Source organism: Phaethon lepturus, unplaced genomic scaffold, assembly GCF_000687285.1.
Source record: "Phaethon lepturus isolate BGI_N335 unplaced genomic scaffold, ASM68728v1 scaffold4331, whole genome shotgun sequence".
In the NCBI taxonomy this organism is placed as follows: Eukaryota; Metazoa; Chordata; class Aves; order Phaethontiformes; family Phaethontidae; genus Phaethon; species Phaethon lepturus.
The window spans coordinates 13,091-33,157 of NW_010518308.1; the positions used below are offsets into that span (position 1 = coordinate 13,091).

General features: G+C 37.0%; 1 protein-coding gene across 1 annotated transcript in view; it reads right to left on the reverse strand.

Moving 5' to 3' along the window:
- The window catches only part of ATP9B (ATPase, class II, type 9B), a gene marked incomplete at its 5' end in the record, with an annotated part of 98,068 nt that overhangs the window by 8,816 nt on the left and 69,185 nt on the right, over nt 1–20,067 (reverse strand). The window contains 9 exons of the mRNA XM_010296671.1: nt 41–196; nt 655–719; nt 1,051–1,195; nt 1,651–1,740; nt 4,260–4,358; nt 7,200–7,370; nt 7,923–8,006; nt 9,148–9,240; nt 10,729–10,890. Of these exons, the coding sequence (XP_010294973.1) occupies nt 41–196; nt 655–719; nt 1,051–1,195; nt 1,651–1,740; nt 4,260–4,358; nt 7,200–7,370; nt 7,923–8,006; nt 9,148–9,240; nt 10,729–10,890 (1,065 nt within the window). The remainder of the gene's footprint in view (nt 1–40; nt 197–654; nt 720–1,050; nt 1,196–1,650; nt 1,741–4,259; nt 4,359–7,199; nt 7,371–7,922; nt 8,007–9,147; nt 9,241–10,728; nt 10,891–20,067) is intronic.

The following is a 20,067-nucleotide window of genomic DNA, read 5'->3' on the forward strand; positions in this document are numbered from 1 at the left end:
ATAGTGTTTTTAACTATTCAGAAAGCAAAGTTGTAAATACCTGCATAGTTGAAATAATAAGGCCTCGGTGCATGACAAATTGACCAAGTGCAGCTGATCTTTTGTAACTGTTTCGACCATGTACCATCAGCAGCCTACCTATGTGTTTAAACTGTGTGATAGAAAAGTCAGCTGCTAGGGAAGCTTGTTTTCCCTCCTAGAACAAAACAAAAATATTCCAAATATGAAACCCGGTGTAAAAGATGTGTTTCAAATTTCAAAATTCTGAGCGATAAATAATTTTAAAAGTGAAGTTTGCTCCTGCTTCAGAAATCAACCCTGCAACGAGACACAAAGGACAATTTTTTGTGCATATTCTAAGATGCAGTGGCTGTAACAAGTAAGTTTAATCACCTATTCTGCTTCTTTCAGGTAAATACTACAAAGAAATAACTATAGTGTTTTCTGCTTCTCTTTCTTTTTGTATTTAAAAAGATAAAGCAGAGGACATAGAAGAAAAGAAAATATTGGTTCAAAAACTAGAGTATTTTTATCATCTTACAGTATATTTTAATTATAAATGATCAATTCACTACTGTTTAAGAATAAAGCTTCCAATCCTACGTTACTATACTATTAAGTGGCACATATTTGACAATGAACTGTTAACATTACCTTGCCTTCAATTCCAATTCCACAGTCTGCTGCTTGGATCATGCTGACATCATTTCCTCCATCACCTGGAAAATATCACTGCAATATTCAGCTCTGCAGAGGTTTTACTCTCCTGGCCTTACAGTATTTTAGAAACATCTTATATACCTTTAAATTCTTACGATTAATCTATAGATTATGATTAATTACTTCAGCAATCAAGACTTCTTCCTGTGGAATGAAGAAGATAACCACACCTTTCTCATGGAATGGCATTTTCTGCTACAGCTACATAATACTTGGCTGTTGATAACCAAGGCTCTGGTTTTGTTTCAACTATTTCTCAATGGTGCCATCTACTGCTTAAGTTTATTACATATTTTAGCTGCTGCAAATGAAGATCATGCCAACAGTTACCTATTGCACACGTGCGTTTTCCAGTGTGGTGCTGTAACAGTTTCACAATATGAGCTTTTTGGGTGGGAGAACATCGGCAGCACACTACAGCAGGACACTGACAAGCCAACTCTACAAATTCATGCTCATAATACTTCAGACAAACCTGAGGAAAAAACACACTCACATTTACTTACAATTAAACACTACTACATGTAGTCTAACACAAAAACACAGTATAAAGAATTCTTTTATGAAGTTTTGCTTGCTTAACATCCATCTGGGAGGAAAAAGCCACATTCTCCTGACTGTGGCCTTATTATTTTAAATTGACACCGTGTTTCATTTAGAAAGGCAACACGCTTTGGGGTTAAGAGAAGAGACAATACTAAAGCATGCTGCATACAAATGCCATTCTGTTACCTACAGGAGACCAGAGAATTTGCCCATCTAGAACATATATCCTCTAATCAGCATTCAGTGAAAAACAAAAGTATCTCTAAGGACAACTTCAGTATGGGCAAATACTGGAAAAAAGTTTAAGAGCGTGAAGACACTGATACTTTAATTTTTAACATAAGCATACAGATAAATGTAATTGGACAGAAACCAAGTTCTTACCTCAAGTGAGTCCCCAGATATCACCAAGGCACAGTCATGCTTCCTCCTAAAGGCATTTAGTTCTAAGTGAGCCTCTCCTCGAGTGGTAACCTTCAATAAAAAACATTCACTTCAAAGATTTTGTTATATTCTTTAGAAAAACCTGCCTAAATAAATCAAGTTTTGAGAACTTATACCCAGAAGGCCTTGGTTCTTCAACGAAGTTTTTTATCCCAGTGCAAGCCCAATACCCATGGGATGTGACTACAATTACTTGTTCTTCCCTTATGGAACAAACAAGTAATGCTGAAACAAGGAAAATCTACATTATCAGCTTAACTGGTTCCTTCACCAAAGTAGAGCAGGGCTAAGAAATTAATGAATTAATGACATTAAAATATCTGAAGTTCAAGCTAACCTCAGTCTTTCCATCTTGGCAGGGATAGAGAAAGAACAGACCAAAAAAGCAACCACGCAAACCCCCAAAAATTTATTTATTAACCAGTAAAATGTGTTCTTAGAATAATGCAAAATGTTCATATTAATAGTTACTTCAGTTTGGGAGAGTAGAACCTGATTTCAAAAGGCACATAAATATGCTCACTCAAACTAATCCTTTTGGATCTTGCATGAGTGTGCAAGCAGGATCAAGTGGCATAATACGAAAGAACTACATCAGAAATAATTATTGTTTCAGAAAGGCCCAGCTCTGAAATCCAAAAAATGGTCAAAGGTTACCAAACAGATTTTGGAAGGCTTTGAGCTAGAACAGAGAACATGAAAAATTTAAATTATAACCATATTTTGAGAAGACTGGCAGTTTTGTTTGCTCCACCCCTCCATCCCCGCCCTCCCCGCCAATAAAAGGTCAATGTATTTTAGAGCTATCATGCAAGACAAAGTTCCAAGCACAGAATAAACCACGATACCCTGATTACATGTCTAATTTCGGCTCTATCAGCACTTGGATTAAATAACTTTTAAAATATACAAGTCTTAATTACACTGAACATGAAGTTTTCTCTTTGGTCCACTACTACCCAGAATGAGAGGCAGTGCAAAGACCTTTCTCCCTCCAGATGGGCTCTACTACATCAACTCTACATTTGAGTTACATTAAAAAGCACCTGCAAACAGGAAAACCCGTACGTATGCCACAATTTGGAATTTTTATTCCTCCTTTCCCACAATTAAACATGTAAAGAGAAAGCTCCTTGTCTGCCAACTGTTAGGATTGCATTGGCCCATTATAATCTCACGGAGATTAAGAGATGTTAGCACCTGGCACACACTGATGAGCAGTAATTGCCCTCTCTGTTCTACCTTTCACCTAACTGAGGTTTTTGTTTGTTTTTTAGTTTGTAAATACCTCTATAACAATATATCAGTTAATTTCATTACAAAATTAAGAAGCTGAGACTTTTAAGAATAAAAAGGAAGAGCATTAAAAACAAAATGCATCTTTTTGGAAAGCCAAAATAGTAAATAAGTTTTTATTTACTAATTTATAACTAAAATAGAAGTGTTAGAGTGCTTGGTATTTTCTCACATTAATCTAGTATTTATTTCTTTGCAACAAATGCAGCCACAGAAATAATTCTGTATAAATCCATTTTCTAACTAGTTTAAAACTTTGTGTACTCTAAGTTTACACAGTTTTATGCTGATCTCTTATTACCAGTCAAGGTAATGAAAATAAAAATCTGACTCAACTAAATAGATTTTGTTCAGGAAGACTTAATTTGTGGTGTTACAACATTGAAAGGTCAACAAAAATTGATCTGAAGTTTTATCAGAAGCATTAATAATTTAACTGCAAGTAGTAGTCTGCAGGGCCTAATTTGCCATTCTGATGCTTCAGAAGAAACTACATTTACATGTAAATTATATTCATATAATTATTTCTGTAGGTGCAAGTGGTTAATTTAGAACAAACACAGACATATTATGTCTGATCACACAGCATCAATCAACGTCTGGAAAATCTATTTTTGTTTGGCTTCAGTAGAGTCGATGTTATGCAAGTATAACCAAAATGTACAGAAAAAGATATTCAGTTTACCTAACAACAACCTTAAACGTTCTATTAATAAAATGCAAATATATATCACAATATACAAAAAAATTCAAGTTTTCTCATACTGATTTGAGCTATGTCTATACAGAGGACATTGGCCTCACAGTTTAATTCAGGATTAACTCTGTTTGAGTCTAAGGAGTTCTAGTAATGAAAATTCTACAGCAAGCAAGAACCACATTCAGATAGCCTAAATTCCTGGACACTCTTTAACATAGATCCCTCCCCATTGTTATTCAGAGGTACTGTACTATGTCCATTGTATAAGTGAAGAATGTAAAATGCATATTAAACCTGGGTCACCCCAACATGGCTACAAACCTTTCTGCAGCGTATCAACAAACCTAGAAACAAGCATCCTTAAACAGAAGCAATGCTTTGTAATTTTACATCCTTGAATAACAACCTAAGTACTACTCTCTTGACCACTACTATGACACTCAGTACAATAACCCATCAATTTTCAACAAGCAGCCAGCTACTAATCAAATAAAGCAACATTGCTATTAGCTGTCCTTTGATGAACAAACAAAAAAGTTGGAACTATACTTACAGGTCTGAAAATGTGAATATCTTGAGTCCTAGACACTAAGTGAGAACTTTTTGCAATGCAAGTTGCAGTCTCCAGTTTATCTCCTGTTAACATCCATATCTGCAAAATAATGTAAACGTTTACTCCATTGGACATTAATGTGTCTGTTCTCCAAATGTAAATGACATCTCTCTCCAATCTTTTTCCGGTACCTTTTGGGATTAGATTACCAGAGAAAAGATAGCAATGTGTGCATTTTTAACTAAAAGCATTTTTAGTGCAGTAACACGCAAAGCAGAAAAGAACTGTCTTTACTTCAGGCAGCTCCATTTCCTTCGCTTCTCACACGGGCCAATGTCTCAATTTACATGAAGACAAGGTGAAATTCTGGGGAAACCCACTGGCATAGCTGAACAGCAGGGAAAGCATAAAAGCCTTCTCCTTTGGCCCTGATACTACCTTGGTCAAAAGAGTGAGGATGCAGATAACTACAAGAAAGATAACATTTGTCAGCAAAAAAATGATGCGACACAACAGTCTGTGACCCTAGTGAGAATCCGTCAGAAAGCAGCAGCCAAGCAATGAGAGAGCATATCCTGGAGGAAGCGCTAGAGTCCCAATGTTCCAACGAGATCCTGACCACTGACCAGGAAGAAGTGGGATGAAGGCATTAAAATTTAGTGAGTAAGGGTGAGGATCCACACGTTTTTAAAGTGGGACAGCTCTCTCTCCCTCTGACCCTTAACACCAAGAAAGTTGAAGGACATCTGGATGAAATGCTGTTAGCCCTAGACCAAACGGAACAGAGCACACAGGAAGAATGACTTAAGCTGCAAGAGTTATTACTGGGTAGTTACCAAGTTAACAGTTGCAATTTTATTAAACTGTAAGCCTCTGTCTCCTTTTTTTCCTGTACATCTCAGGTGAGACCCTTTTCATTAGTGTCCATGTGGGTCAATGAATGGACTAAAGACTCATGTTTTCTCATCAGTAACTGACTAATCTGTAATTTTATGACCTATCTACAGTTACTATTGTGTTTCCAGTTTACTAGAATGTTGTTTGTAATTAAAGCCAGAACAGTTTTAATGCTCTGAAATCCTAGAACTAACCATAAAAACAATAATCCCAAAACAACCCACCAACCCTAAAAATTGTCACACTGTTCTATAACTATTCGTAGCAGGATGTACCTAACAGTCAGAAGTGCACACATGTAGAAGTATCAAGAGCAAATGAGAAAACCCCATACACGAAGTACTACTATGTTAAGAATTTTGCACTAGTCACACCACACTAAAAAGAAATTGGATGTAATCATAAGGCTTTAATCCATACACCTACTTTTCTAATTGTGCACACCACTGCATTACTAGCTAATTCACCTGAAAGCCTTTTGGGAACAGGGATTAATTAAAAACAGAATAACAAAATCGCAGACACAGGAAGGGGCCTCTGGAGATTATCTAGTCTAACTCCACTGCTCAAAGGAGAGTCAGCTACAGCAGGTTGCTCAGAACCACATCAAGACAGTTTTAAACATCTCCAAGCATGGGGACTGCACAAACTCTCTGGGAGACCTACTCCAATGTTTGAACACACTCACAGAAAAAAAATCTCTTCTTGTATTCAAGCGTAACTTCCTTTATTTCAGTTTGCATCCGTTGCCTCTTGTGCTTTCATGGGGCACCACTGAAAAGAGCCTGGGTCTGTCCTGTTTACACCCTCCCTTCAGATATTTATAGACATAAATAAGATCCTCCTGACCCTGATGAACTTCACTCTCTCATAACTACAGTGGGTGGCCAAGGCTGTCCCCTCAGCCAACTTTCACATCCCTGACCAATTCCTCCTTGCTTGTTAGTATGAGGACCAGCAGAAAATCTCTCCTTGTTGACTCCTCAATCACCTGTGTCAGGAAATTAGTGTCATTGCTTTCCAAAATTCTCCTGGTTTGCTTGTGCCCTCCTGTTTTGCCCTTCCAGCAGATACTGAGGTGGTTAAGAGTCCAGCACAAGGTCCAGCACATGCAAACGTGCGGCTTCCTTCAGTTGCCTGAAGAAAGACTCTTCTACTATTTCTTGTTCAGGCAGTCTGTAGCAGACACTCACCATAATGCTGTCCACATTGGTCTGCCCACTAGTTCTAACCCATAAATTCTCATTATTTGTCCCAAGGCAGAGCTCCATGCACTTCCGCTCCTCTCTCAGGTAAAGGGAGATTTCCCATCATTGCTGCAAAGCAAAATAACTTACCCTCCTTCTCAGGCTAAAAAATCCCATTGTATCTGATTCAGTTTAACCAATGCAAAGGCAACACATCTTTTCTGTGCAGAGTTTGATACTATGCTTTAAGCAAAATGTATATAATCTTGCCCACTCCCCTCAGACATTGTTCCTACCTTTACTTCAAATCCTCTCTCAAATAAAGGTATTGCTTCTAAACGTGCAATTGATAGCTGTCTAGCATAGCCTGCTTATGAACAAAACACAGCACAAACCCTTGTGCAAAGCTTTTGACACTGCCCCTTTAAGAGGACTTGAACAAATTCCAAGGGCAGTTCTGAATTCAATTCAAACAACTCACCTTTTGATCTTTGCTGAGACTTCTTGTGAGTGCCAAGCCTGAAAAGATTGTTATCATACGAATCTTGTGCCAAACTCATTTAGTGTCAGGTAGGACAGTTTACTGTAGACAGTCATGGGACAAATGACTGGGAGTCACACACATTTATCTATTGGTAGGTTTCCGACAGCAGTAAGCTTAAGATCAATGAAACCTACGGTGGACAAGAGAACTTTGCACACAACGTCTTGTTTGTTTCTGCTAGCTCATGCCCAGAATGTGCTTAGCACTTGGTGTATTTCTTAATGAACCTGAATATAGACAAATATAATCCATGTCTTGTTAAAAAAAAAAAATACATGATAACCTGTTATGTCAGCAGTATGCATTTAGTACCTTTATTCCAGCATTTCTTAGCATCTCTAGAGTTGGTCTCACATCTGCTTGCAGCTGATCTTCTACTCCAGTGAGACACAGCAATTCCATTTCTCGCTCCAAACTCTCTACAACAGCAGCAACCTTCAGGTTTCTATCATGTATGCTCAACTTTGCTTGGTTATATCGACTCTGTTTGCACAAACACAAAATCACTTAAGAGTTTGCTATGACTCAAAGTATACATTTAGTCTACCAATCAGTTATAATATAGATTCCTTCGGCTAAATGTTTGTCTTTAAATATCTTTAATGAAGAACATGAGGAAAAGAGTGAATTTTACTTTACACCCAATGTTATACATGTTTTTTTCCAACAAATCACTTCAAGAGAATGTCTTCTGAAGAACTATTAAAAATTAGGCATCACAGCATCTAAGCAGGAACTGTCCTTACCTTTGAGAACAAGTAGATTTTTTAGGTCATGCTGAAGCTACAGAACTAACATTACGCTCGCTTCTGGGAAAACACTGTCCAGTCCCATAAAGCAAAACACTACTGTATGACTGCAGAACAATCGCTAACGAATGACAAAACCCCTACTATATGGTGTGCCATACCTCAACCACCGGTATTTTAAATATGCATAATCTTTTTTGCCACCTTAATAGAATAAAAAAAGAGGAATGTTCCCCTTGAAGTGACTTAATATGGTGAAGCACAAGATCACTCTGTCCCTTCATACCTCAAAATCTTGATACTGTTCTTCAGTGAGTGATTTTTTGGCAACAACCAGCGTACGCAGTCCTTCTCGTGCCATATTGCCACACTAAATGGACCAAACCACAGTATAGTTATGCAAATATTCAACCGCATGTACACGTTTTACACTGTATGCTAACAGGGGATATCTGTACTATAACTTTTCTTTAGACTCTTAGATTATTTTGGAGAAGCCACAAACAGAATAAAAAGCAATTATACTTCAGGTCCCCCAAATGAAGTGGTATGCTATTGGTAAGCAAATTAGATTTCCTCCCCTAGTCTAAAGAAAATCTCTTTTAGGTAGAAGATTTAAAATAAATTAAAGCTATTTTTGAGGCACATAACAGAGCTACATTTTCTTTTTCCACTGAATGTACCTCTTATCAGAAAAATAGCTACACATTAAAAATAGCCATGGAATACCATGTCTTAATGAAAAACAAGGCTGTCCAGTGCAAAACACTTATTGATTTGACCTCATAAAGCTAAATAAATTAAACAAGTATTTTACAATTAATTGTGTATCATTATCGCCAAAAGTAATTTTTATGACATTTTGTTAGGTCTTGAGGGAGTTTAATTTATTCATGTCCCCGAATAAATCAAACTGCCCTGCAGCAAATATTGATTCATATTGCCAATACCATTATGAACATACATGGTGTAATCATTGTATTAACATATTGTCTGTATGTAGGGTCAAAATAAGATGATTGCTGGTACCTACTAGAGCCATACAGTGAAAAATATTAATCAGTTTTGCAATTCAGTCCTAGCTATATTAATAAATGTGGCAAAAAACTATTTCAATTTGGCTACAACCCTTATTAAAGTTTGTAATCCATAATCATGCCTCACTGTAGAATTTGATAAAACAAGGGCATTTCAGTATAAATAGGTTTATAGCAAAATACTTCTCAGAAGTAATTAGGTTTTATGTGAAAGGTCAGTCAATGAAAACCAAATTTCCTTGTTTTAAGTAGGAACGTGTTCTGCTATGACTACCAGCTTTGCTTTTGCTGTAGGTTATTCAAGAATTGGAAATAATTCTAAACCCTTAAAGCCCATTCAGAATATACGTAACTGAACTTCAAAATCTATTACTGCATTGGCTCAGGTTCTCCTTTAAACCTATTCCAAAAAGACCTGATATTTTTATTTTTTAAAAAATTTACATTTTTATAAACTTTGATTTTGTTTCTTACCTCTTCTTCTAACCAATCATTGTACTGTACAATAGTGGACATTGCAACATCTGCACCCTTCATGTAGAATGTAATTTCTCCTGAAGATTCATCCTAACATTTTACAAAAGAAAGAGAGGGGGGAAAAAAACCAATCTGCGAATACATTCAAAACAATTACCTACCAATAGCCTAATTGTCTTTTGAAGTAGACAACGGATTATCATTTATAAAAGATGAAGTACCTTACCAAGAGGTGGGTAAGTTTTACTAGTTGATGTTAGTACTTCCAATGACATCTGATTCCATTGAGATGCGTATTTCTCATACAAGAGGATCAGTTCTAACTGAAGTCAATGTAACAGATTCTCAGCATCCCTAAAATGCCCATCTAAGTTTTAAAATATCACTGTTATGCCCTCTCTAACTACTACTTTGTTTCTTTGGTGGCACATGCTATCTAGCCCACAGCACAAGGTTGCTCTGTATCTTTGAAATACCCAAGTAATTAAAAGTTTATGAATAACTTAGTGTAAATGCTTGTTACAGATGTTTTAATGATGAAACACCAATTGTATATTCAGAGAATTCACACGCAGGCAAATATAATCCAAATCAGGAGCTTCTGAGGTACGGTCTGTCGCAGAAGGAATGGATTAGTCTGCTCTGCAAGCTTCTTAGAGTATCTTTGAGCATGTCACTGTTAAACAGACTCCTAGTGCCAACCTCACCTAATGAAACACAGACTTGCCAAGGTCTCTCCAGACCTGAGCATGCACATATGCTGCTTGAAGTATCCTTGCCTAAGGCTGATGGCATGCCTGGCTTGTCATCACAGGCAAATAAAAAATGAGATGAGTTTGACACCTATTTAATTGGGACTTGGCACTGATCTAACCATCTAATAATGTTGTCTGACACTGTTCTGCTACAGTGTCTGATTTTAGGTAGGGAAAAGACATAGAAGTATGTAGTGTGTATGGCTTAACATACGCAGAGGTTTAAACCTGCCTTTTAGCATGTTGTTGTGGCTTCCTTTCATCTGAGGTTTTAATGACCATTACTATGCTCCCAACTGGGCATCTAGGAGACAACCAAGCACATAACTCATAAATCTTAAGACCCTGTGGGTTGTGCTGTGTATATATGCCAGTTCAGATATCAATACTGGGTTTGGAAAAGCAGCAGCACTAATAGTATCTATACTACTGCTAACTACTACTGTAAGACATTTCAGCCATTAATTTATCCTTTGAAGAGGCAACATATTTTGTATGAAAGAAACAAATGGAAAATTAAAAACAAAGGCTTAAAGGCAACTTGCAGCATCAGAGGCTAAGTGTGAAGTAGTGAAATTAAAATATTCCTATGAAAGAGAAGGCTTCTTCCTTTACAACAAAGCTCTCTGCAATATCAGGTTAGCCTGATTTTTCTACAGTTGCTTGTCTAGTATTTCTTGTGTACCTGTGTCAAAGGTATACTTTACATTCAAATGGAAATCTTGTGAAATGCATTCCCTGAAGGATCAATTTTCTATTAAATTTTACAGAAACAAACATTCAGTAATAACATCTTTTGAGAAATAAAAACCCCTCAAATTACCCTAACTATGATCCCCATGCGTTTGCTCTCAGAAGTGAAGGGAAAGATCTGCAGAATATAGTACGTCAGAATGTGTCCACCAGGGGTCTTCAGCTGCATTGAGGTCAAATCCCTGCTAACCAGAGTGAGACCGACACTCTCTGTCCACTGCACCAGCGCTACCTAAAGAACGGAAAAAGGGACAAAGAGAGAGACATGTTTTAAGTGTGAAAGGTCTATTATAACGTTATATAAATTAGGCTAAAGCCAAACAACTGTTGCTAGGGTAAAAGTCTGAAGTCTTCCAAGGATCTAGGAAAAAAATAATGCGAGTAGCAGCAGACTAAGTACAAAATCTTAATACATCAAATTAGAATTTTCCTTCAGAAAGCTTACAAAAAATTCGTATGAAGAATATAAAAACTTATTTGAACTTAGTCCTGCAAATGAAGTATTTAGAATATATTGTTCAGAAATGACAGTTCTAATTAAAAAACCATATATATTCAACAATACTTAAAGGACATCCAGTAGAAATTATGCAAAACCAGAATACAATTTCCATACCGACAACACCGCTATGTAAGTAAAAAATTTTGGGAGTATTTCCATATCAAACATTTTATTAGATCTACAATTACATGCAAGTTTAGACACTGTAATATGTAGTAAACAGATATGCAAAGGATCTTATTTTTAACTTACTTTGTTCACTTGCATAATTTAGTACTTTGTTTCAACAACATTATAATTGAGTTCTTACCATATCAAATGAGATGGAAATGAAGCTTACTATACTGCATCACACAAACACACTTGTGAAAGTCCCTTTTACAAACCCAGAAACGATGCATTATACAATAATCACTATTAGCTACCACTGCACGGCATCTTAAATGCATGGAGGTTCGCTTTTTTTTTTAATTTTGCTGCTTTGAAGTGCATTGCATCTAGCTTCTGCTTTCTTCTATGTTATGTTTTAATTAACGCACTAGGTATTTTTTTATATACAAGCCATATTCCATATCTGAATGGGAAGTTTCTGATTTAAAAAAAATTCTCCTCCTGAATTCTGTTTTTATTTTTCCAAATGCTAACCATTATTGGAAACCAGGTTTTTAAATTACTAGAAAGGTAATTATAATGAAGTTCACATGATTTTTATGGAACTGGCCTCTGCTATTAATCTCAGATAAAATGAAAAAAAAAAAAAGGAAGCAGTCTGATAAAAGACATGCAAGTAGTAAAAACCCTACACAAGTTCAACAGACATGATGACTAATGCTCACTAAGAATTTCACCCAAAGAAAGTAAATCACCATAGCTTCTATAAAAATTTAAGATTGGAAAAAAAATTTGTGAACCCCTAAGAAACCCTAGTAGTGCCATCTGCGTGGGCATCACCAAATGAAAGTGCAGTGAGATGCAGTTACAGAAGAGAAAAGAGCACACTTTGAAAAGCACCATTGTAAAAATCTCAAAAATCACAGGAAGTCTTTTTTGAGATTTTCCGTCTTCAATAAAAGTACCATATAAGCTGTAAATGAGCCAACACTCCCAAGGTTAATTTTCAATTTTCACAGTGAAAGGTTACTATTACATTCTGACCTGTAAATTGCATCTTGCTACTAATACCCTATCATCTCATTTGTGTCCCTCTGCAGCTAGGACTTAAGTGTTCTATATTTGGTGACTCACATCTGTTTATTCTTTCGTTTATGCTTGGCTTCACCTACCATCTGAATTAGCATTTTGCAGCACAGTCATTTTGGATTCTTATACCTGGCCTACACAAAACTGCATATAATTTTTTTCCTTTTAAATTGATCAGTGCAAATACCATAGCAGAAATAGTCAATAAGGCTCAAGAGTCAAATAGATGCCTAAAAGGCAACCGAACAAACTTGAGAGCAAGACATTAAGTTTGACTCTTGTCGTTCAAAATAAATTGGAGCAGCTAGACCTCAATAGCATCGAGAACAACATAGCCAGATCCTACCGTTAAATATCTGAAGCTTTTAGAATATACAAATTAAAAAAAAAAAAGTATTTCACAAGTGGCATGAAAATCTAAATTATACATATTAACAAATAAATATAACTGAATGGCTGGCTATACAGAGTTCAGAAAAAGGATTCTTGGGTAAGCCTCTCTTCTTGAGGTTTCCTCTCTGTTAAGTATTTTTATCCTCAATACGTTTGTGAAACCTTACATTAAAGTGGTCTTGCAATACTGCAATACTTGCAATACTTGCAATACAAATGCAGCAGCTTGACAGAAGCTTGTGGCTTCTACAGAGCTTGACATACTGGATGCAGTCAGATAAAGCAGTCAAAGGTTGGACAAGCACAAAAGTCTTCGCTGGTGAAGCTACCATTTTGTTTTACAAAAAATCCATTCTAATTATAATATTTATTTGCCAATAACCATTAATTTCCTAACACACACAGATGAAACGTGTCAGGTTTCCTGAATCCAAGTTAGGGACTTATTTGGATATTTTGTGGATCTTGTCTGGCTTATCACCAAGCTTTCTTTCTACAGAAACTTGCTGCCTGGGAGACAGAAGTACATTGGGAGATAGAGGGTCCTCCCACTACTGCGACACAGGTGTGCACCTGAGCCCACTAACTGTGCGGTGCTCCCAGGACAGGTAATGTAGGTGGAGTCAAAGAGAGCTTCTGTGGTTTCTAACTTGCTAGTTGTCCTGCCCCTCAGTAGCAATTCAAAAGGTAAAGACAGCTAATCCACCTCTCGCATCACAAGGTCAAACTCGCAACTTCCAGTTTAGGAATGAAGGTAGCAAATGCCTGCACTATGAAATAGAAATGCAACCGATCTGACAAAAGCTACTGAGAATCACCTCTTGTTTAGTGTTTCTTACCCAAAATCTTTCAGATGTTTCTATTCACCACACGGCCACTGTTGAGCTCTGGTTGCCTCTGCCAGCAGTCTCTCTCCACTAGAGGCCACCCGACCCTCAGAGCTTCCGTAGATTTCGCAGCCCCAGATATCAAACTCTTCAATTACCACAGCTCAGATTTCCATTCAAAGTCAAATTCAGAGACCTCAAAAGGACACTCCCTCAACTCAAGCAGTAACTGCGTGACCCATCACGTAACCTACAGCAGTACCAGCTCAGGAGGTAGAAGCAGCTTCTCCAAGCAGGACAGTGTGTTTAGCTTAGTTGCCTTGAGGAACACGTGTTGTCTTGAGAGGCGCATGAAGGGGGGAAACTTCAGAAGTGCTGTTGTTACAGACCATGGCAGCCCTGCATACTAATTCCATGTTTTGGGGACATAATCATCCCATTTGTTTCAAAATGTTCATTTACAGAAATAAATCAAAACAAGTAGCTTATAAATATCTTGGGTAGTTTCTTGAAAGTTCTGTAAAGTACATAAGGTTGTTAAGCGACAATGATACAGTTACCTATTTTATTAGTCACAAAAACCTAAGACTAAGAGTCAGGAAAACGAATAGTTAAGGCCTTCATAAACCCCATATTAAGCACAGAAAAAAACCCCAAATCATTATTCCTGTTGTGGATTCAGAACTGCATATTTAATTACAACATTAGACTGATTTTAACCTAAAATAAATACTGAACAACAATTTTAAAAAACTTTAGAAAACATGTAGGCCACAAAGAATTTGGTATATTTAATTGTATTGTAAACCAATTACATTCTAAATTATTTTTTTCAACTATGGCAAAAAGATGCCAACTTTTTTTGTTTCATATTTAAGGAAAATATCTCTTCTACAACAAGTTCTATGAGCCTATGACTCTCATTTAATAACTCCAGTGAAAACAATTATGTGTCACAAAATGCTACAAATATCTAAGCAGCACATGAGTCAATAGTCAAAATTAAGGCAAACATGTAAGATGAAACAGATTGTCCATAGAAAGCATTTAAAGGTACAGCCGTATCTTTATTTACTTTCAACTCTGAGGATGAAATAGTTAATTACCTCCCTGCCCTATCAAATAACAGGAGTTCATTTCTCTCTGGAGTGGTGTTAGATAGCTTTAGGCCATTCAATCAGTATGTATGGGACTGTTCCTTACATAGCCCAACTCAAAGCCCATCTCTGAATTCTCCTGACCTTTCCCTGTGAGAGTGAACAATTTACACAAAGAAGGGCACCCTCATTCCCTCTCAGATTAACATCTTCCTTAGCTTCCTCTGGACCAACAGGAAATATCACTTGTCACCCAGCTGTCTTTCTTACTAATTTTCAGTTTGGGGAACTGCAACATTGAGTCCCTTTGCTTTGTGGAAAAAATCTAACTACCTCTAGTTATTTGTCATCTTGGGAGCATCATGGCAAGAAGTCATCCCAGTTAAAGAAAACCTGATATGGTCACTTGAAAAAATTAAATTCACCTTGCCTTTGGGCACTTAGGGTTATAAATCCACAAGGTGAGGTACTTGAAGCACCCTGCTGAATCCTTCAGACCTTCAGTTACTGGATCAATCCTAAAAGGCTGTCACTGCTTGGCAGAAGACAAAAAAAATGCCCTAAGGCTGTTCTTGCTTGCTTTAGATACTACATCAATCAGGACTGGAACATACAAACCACCATACTATCTACTGCTCCCTTTAAATTCTGGGCTGTTTGAAACTTTAGCTGGCTGTAGGAACCTAATCCACTAATTTTGTTTTTTGTAATAGAATATTTTGAGAGAGAAAGCAGAAGTAAAAAAACCAAAACACCACAAAACCAACAACCCACCCCACTCTTAGCTTGGATAAATTGAAACAGAGATTGCATACTTACTTGACTCAAACGTAACCTTTTATCAACCAAGACAGAATAGCAAAAAAATATTCAAAACCCTATTTAGATTGAAACTGTCAAGGCCCTAAGTGCACCCTTGTTCCTAGCAGTTTAACCAGCTGCATTCAAGGCCAGCTCTCTGTTAAGAGCCGTTATGAAGAAACAGCTCGAAAAAGTCTTCATGGAGGCTGCCCTCCCCCTTTCACTTGGCTCTCACACTACGTCCTGCGAGAGCTACACTGCAGTCATGTCACAGCTACGCCCACACTTGGCCACGCACCCCGCTGACCTGGCCCCGATAGGCAGACGCAACCTCCTGGCTTTGGACCTGCCTCACGGCCATGAACTTTCCTTGTGATCACTAGACTGTGGCTAATGCTGGTTACTGTCTCGGGACCTGGTCCTGACTTAATGATTTGACTTCTTGGCTTGAATTCAGACATGCCTCATCACTACAGACCTGTACAACAATCTATACTCTTGACTGTCTCCGGTTTCCATCATGGGACATGCTCTTTTCACCTTGCTTGCATGTTGTGGGGCTGTACACCTCATCACTGAGGCCACTGGCTCTAGAGGCCTGGCCATCACGCTCAGCTCCTGGCCTCCCTTTCCCTGCGGGCCAGCCTGCCATTGCTGCTCCCTAGCAGAAATATCTAACTGCTCAATATTTAGGAATTGTTGCTTAAAACGGTTTATGACCAATTAATTGCCACCTTCAACATACAGTATTATCTTTTGAGCTAACATCAGTTTAAAAAAAAAGATCCACTGCCTCACAGTTGGTGTTGGCAGCTCTTCTCCACCCCATCCAGCAGTTTGGGAGATCACCCACAGGTGTGCTGACAGCTTTTCTGGAGCCATGCTACAAACCTGACCCACTTAAAGTGGAAAAATTACCCATATAAATAAAAGCTTCAAAGGTTTTGGCATATAAGAGGGAGCAATTTGTAGGGTGAGAAAGAAGGACTAGGGATGGAAATTTTGTAAGCTGGTTTTGCTGCTTAGAATAATTCTCATGTAAACCAACCTTCATTTATTTCAGACTATTTAAGAGCATCTTCACTTCAGACAGTAAGATCTACTTTCAAAATCAGGTTGTTGTGTAAGGTATAGAGCCATTATACATGTGGTATTTTGAAGTTAAGGCTATTGGTTTGGAAACAGGGAAGAAGCAGTGAGCTTTCTTTTTCCCCACTGAGTGTTCCCAACAGTTTCTGTTTGGATTGTTCAACAGCAACTCACATATGTTTCTAATCAGCACTGGTTTGTTTATATTTATAAACAATGATCTGATAACTAGCATTTGCAGTCCATCACTTTTCATCGAGAAACTTCATAATTAAAATAAAATTATTAACTTAAAAATACAACTTGATCATGTGAAAAAACTGCCGATCAATATTCAAGACAAGCTATGGAGTAGTTATTCTTTGTGGGTCTCGAAGGTCATGAAAGTGATGGTTTTATGCTACTGAGTGATTTGCTTTTCACAATACATTGACAAAACAACACAATTAGTCTTGCTTCAATAAGCACACACAATAAAATGAATTAAACAATACAACACGTCTCATACATTACAGCTTCACTTTTGTAAACACAAAAGCTGCTTCACTAAGGGCATATCATTTCCTTGTCTGTTTTTAAATGACTGGCTTTGTATCCTTGTAATTAATTTTAGCAACTCTGTTGTCTCTGGACAGAAACGTTGGAATTAAGTAACTGACCACACTCCAAGGTAGTATTTAAATATTCAAAATCCTGGAATTAGAAATGCTTGGGAATATAACAGTGCAGGACAAAGCATAACCAATAAATAGCTGGTTTATGAGAGTAAGCAGTCATTAAAAATCGTGACTGATCAATCTCTTCTGACCAAGGGGAGCAAAGGTCTTCAAAGGCTCCTGTTCATAGCATGCCCCTGAACTGCTTGGGTCTGTGACCTCTGAACTCCATTGCTTTACCTACTTAGCTTATATCCTTTTATGATTGTTCATTACATTAAGGTAGCTGGCTTTCTACAGATGAGCTGAACCCACACCTATGATGGCCAAGTAGGAGCTGTTTTAATTTTTTTTTCAGTGAGTTTTCAGTGAATGTTTATCGTTTGCTATGCTACAGCTGTAGAGGACAAGTGACAGACAAATGAAACTTTCCACTCTTTCAGAGAAAATGAAATATTGATCACTTATCATAAGAAACAAAGAGCCTGGCATAACTAGGGTTCACATTATGAATACAAAATCAGTTACTTATCTCAGGTTACTCTAACAATAGATAAATACATCTTTTATGATGAATGTACCTACTTCTAAATGTGCATACTTCGTTATGGTTGTATTTTATCTGTATGTGGATGTGCACATACATACACAGATGTGAAGAATTTCAAATGAATTCCTCAAGTCAATTCATTAAGTGTATAGTGTGTCAACGCATTACTAAACTGCTTCTTATAGTTTCCTACATGGAAGAATAGTTTATACTTATACATTGTTCTCTGCTCTTTATATGCTATGGTGATATTATGCAATATTATATAATGCAACAGACAACTGAGCAAATAACATCTTTCAAAAGACTGCAATCAAGCCAGACCCATAACCAAAACCTAAGAGAACAGAGTTGTAATGTTGAGAAAGTACAATGCATAAAACTGGTTAAGTCTATTAAATGATAATGTTGCTTATTAACCAAATATGTTGTGATAGGTCAGTGCTGAGGTTAAACAGAAAACATCAATTGAACCATTTCCCTAAATAAAGCTCCAGGGTGCAATATTCAAAGCACTTTATTCAATAAAAAATGCTTTTAAAATGGTACTTTGGTGATTGGGAAACATTGGCATCATCCGTCAACCTAACTGCAGGAAAGTTCAATAAGCTAAATAATGAACCATTTACATTATTTTCCTTAGGCTCCAGTGATTTGCAAACATTGCATCAATAGAACTCTTTAAAAAATTATGATAAAGACCTGCTAGTCTTTCAACTCTTAGGCTTTTTGCTGTCATGCTGCAATTTTTATGCTGTTTAAATGTTCTTTGTAGCTTCATCTTTTTATAAGACTCCATTTAGCAACGATTTCTCATTATATTAAAGCATATTTGTTCAATATGATAATTTTACCACTGTTTCAAGTATTATCTTTGAGAAATGAAAAGGAAATTTACTGCTGTCTGTTCTACGATACAAGTTTTTCATTTCACTGTCATATAGTTTGAATGTACAAGTCGAGATGATAAAAAAAATTATTAAAAGGATACCTGTGCCTTCTCTTCCTTGAAGCACTAACAGTTTTTTTGTTGCTGATTTCCTCTTCCACTTCCCCTTCTACCCTGAGTCCCAGATCTGTTGTATTAGCACTTAATCAACTTTCCTTTCCTCCTTCCAAGGTCAAATTCCCTACTGTCTTCCCAGGGCACTACCTGTATAATTCTCAGGTCTTACAGCTGTTTCCTTTAGCAAGTATGGTAGAAGTGCTCATTATGGTAATATTTTCAGGCTCCAAACCGCTGAATGAATATACAAAAGCTCACAGGGAGAGAAGAGCAAGTGGGAGAAAAAACTCACGTAGTCTCTCTCAATTGCACGTCTTCTCACCTGATTTAACACCTTTGGCTGTTAAAGCAGAATGTTTACTTCATCCAGAGGTGTCATCATATCTTCACAGGTAGATACTTGCTCATGCAGTCTTTCATTATATTTAGTAATACCTCATAGGCTCATTACACTGATCTATTTAGTGAATATGAATATATGTGCATATGAAAATTTGTACACATATGTGCATAATGCAAGTCATTACACACCTACACTAAGGAACTATATTTACAGTGTATCTCTGGCATAAACAAATGCACTTCCAGCATTCTTAATTCATAACGCAGATCAACCCACACCATGTAACACCCCATATTGTATTATAGGTTACTGATTTTAGCCAGAGAGCAGCATCTCAAGTCCTGCCTAGAGTTTATTTTTAAAAACGTTCTGACTGCTACTTTTTAATCACTGAGAACCAGCCACTCCTTTACATTCTACATTCCTTTGACACTATGAACTGTGTTTATAGCATCTGAAATGCATGTAATGCCTGCTAGTTTGGTACTATGTGAAGACAGACTTAATTTTATTTCTTGCATTCCTAAAAATACTTGTTATAGACCTGTTACTTTTAGCAATTACAGTGTGCAGTTTGAATTGCTAAAGTTTTGTTAGTATGGTGATATATTGTGTTATATATGATATGGTGATTTATATATATGGACATATATTATATGGTGATATATTAGACATGTAAACCAAACACATACCAAGAATAATAGGCTATGCCGTGGCAAGATAAGGTTTGTGGAAGAAATATTATCGTGTATTAGATCAACTTGTATAGCTAGGAAAATACACTTGGCTTTCAGATACACACTCCCTTCTTCACATCTTACAACCTTGTTTTGATATGGAAAAGCTACTGTGGCTTATACATACAAGCTTCAGACACTTTTAGAAATTCTTTAAAACAGACGCCCTTCAATCTGCTCACTTTCAGAGGAAATATTCCGTTTCCCT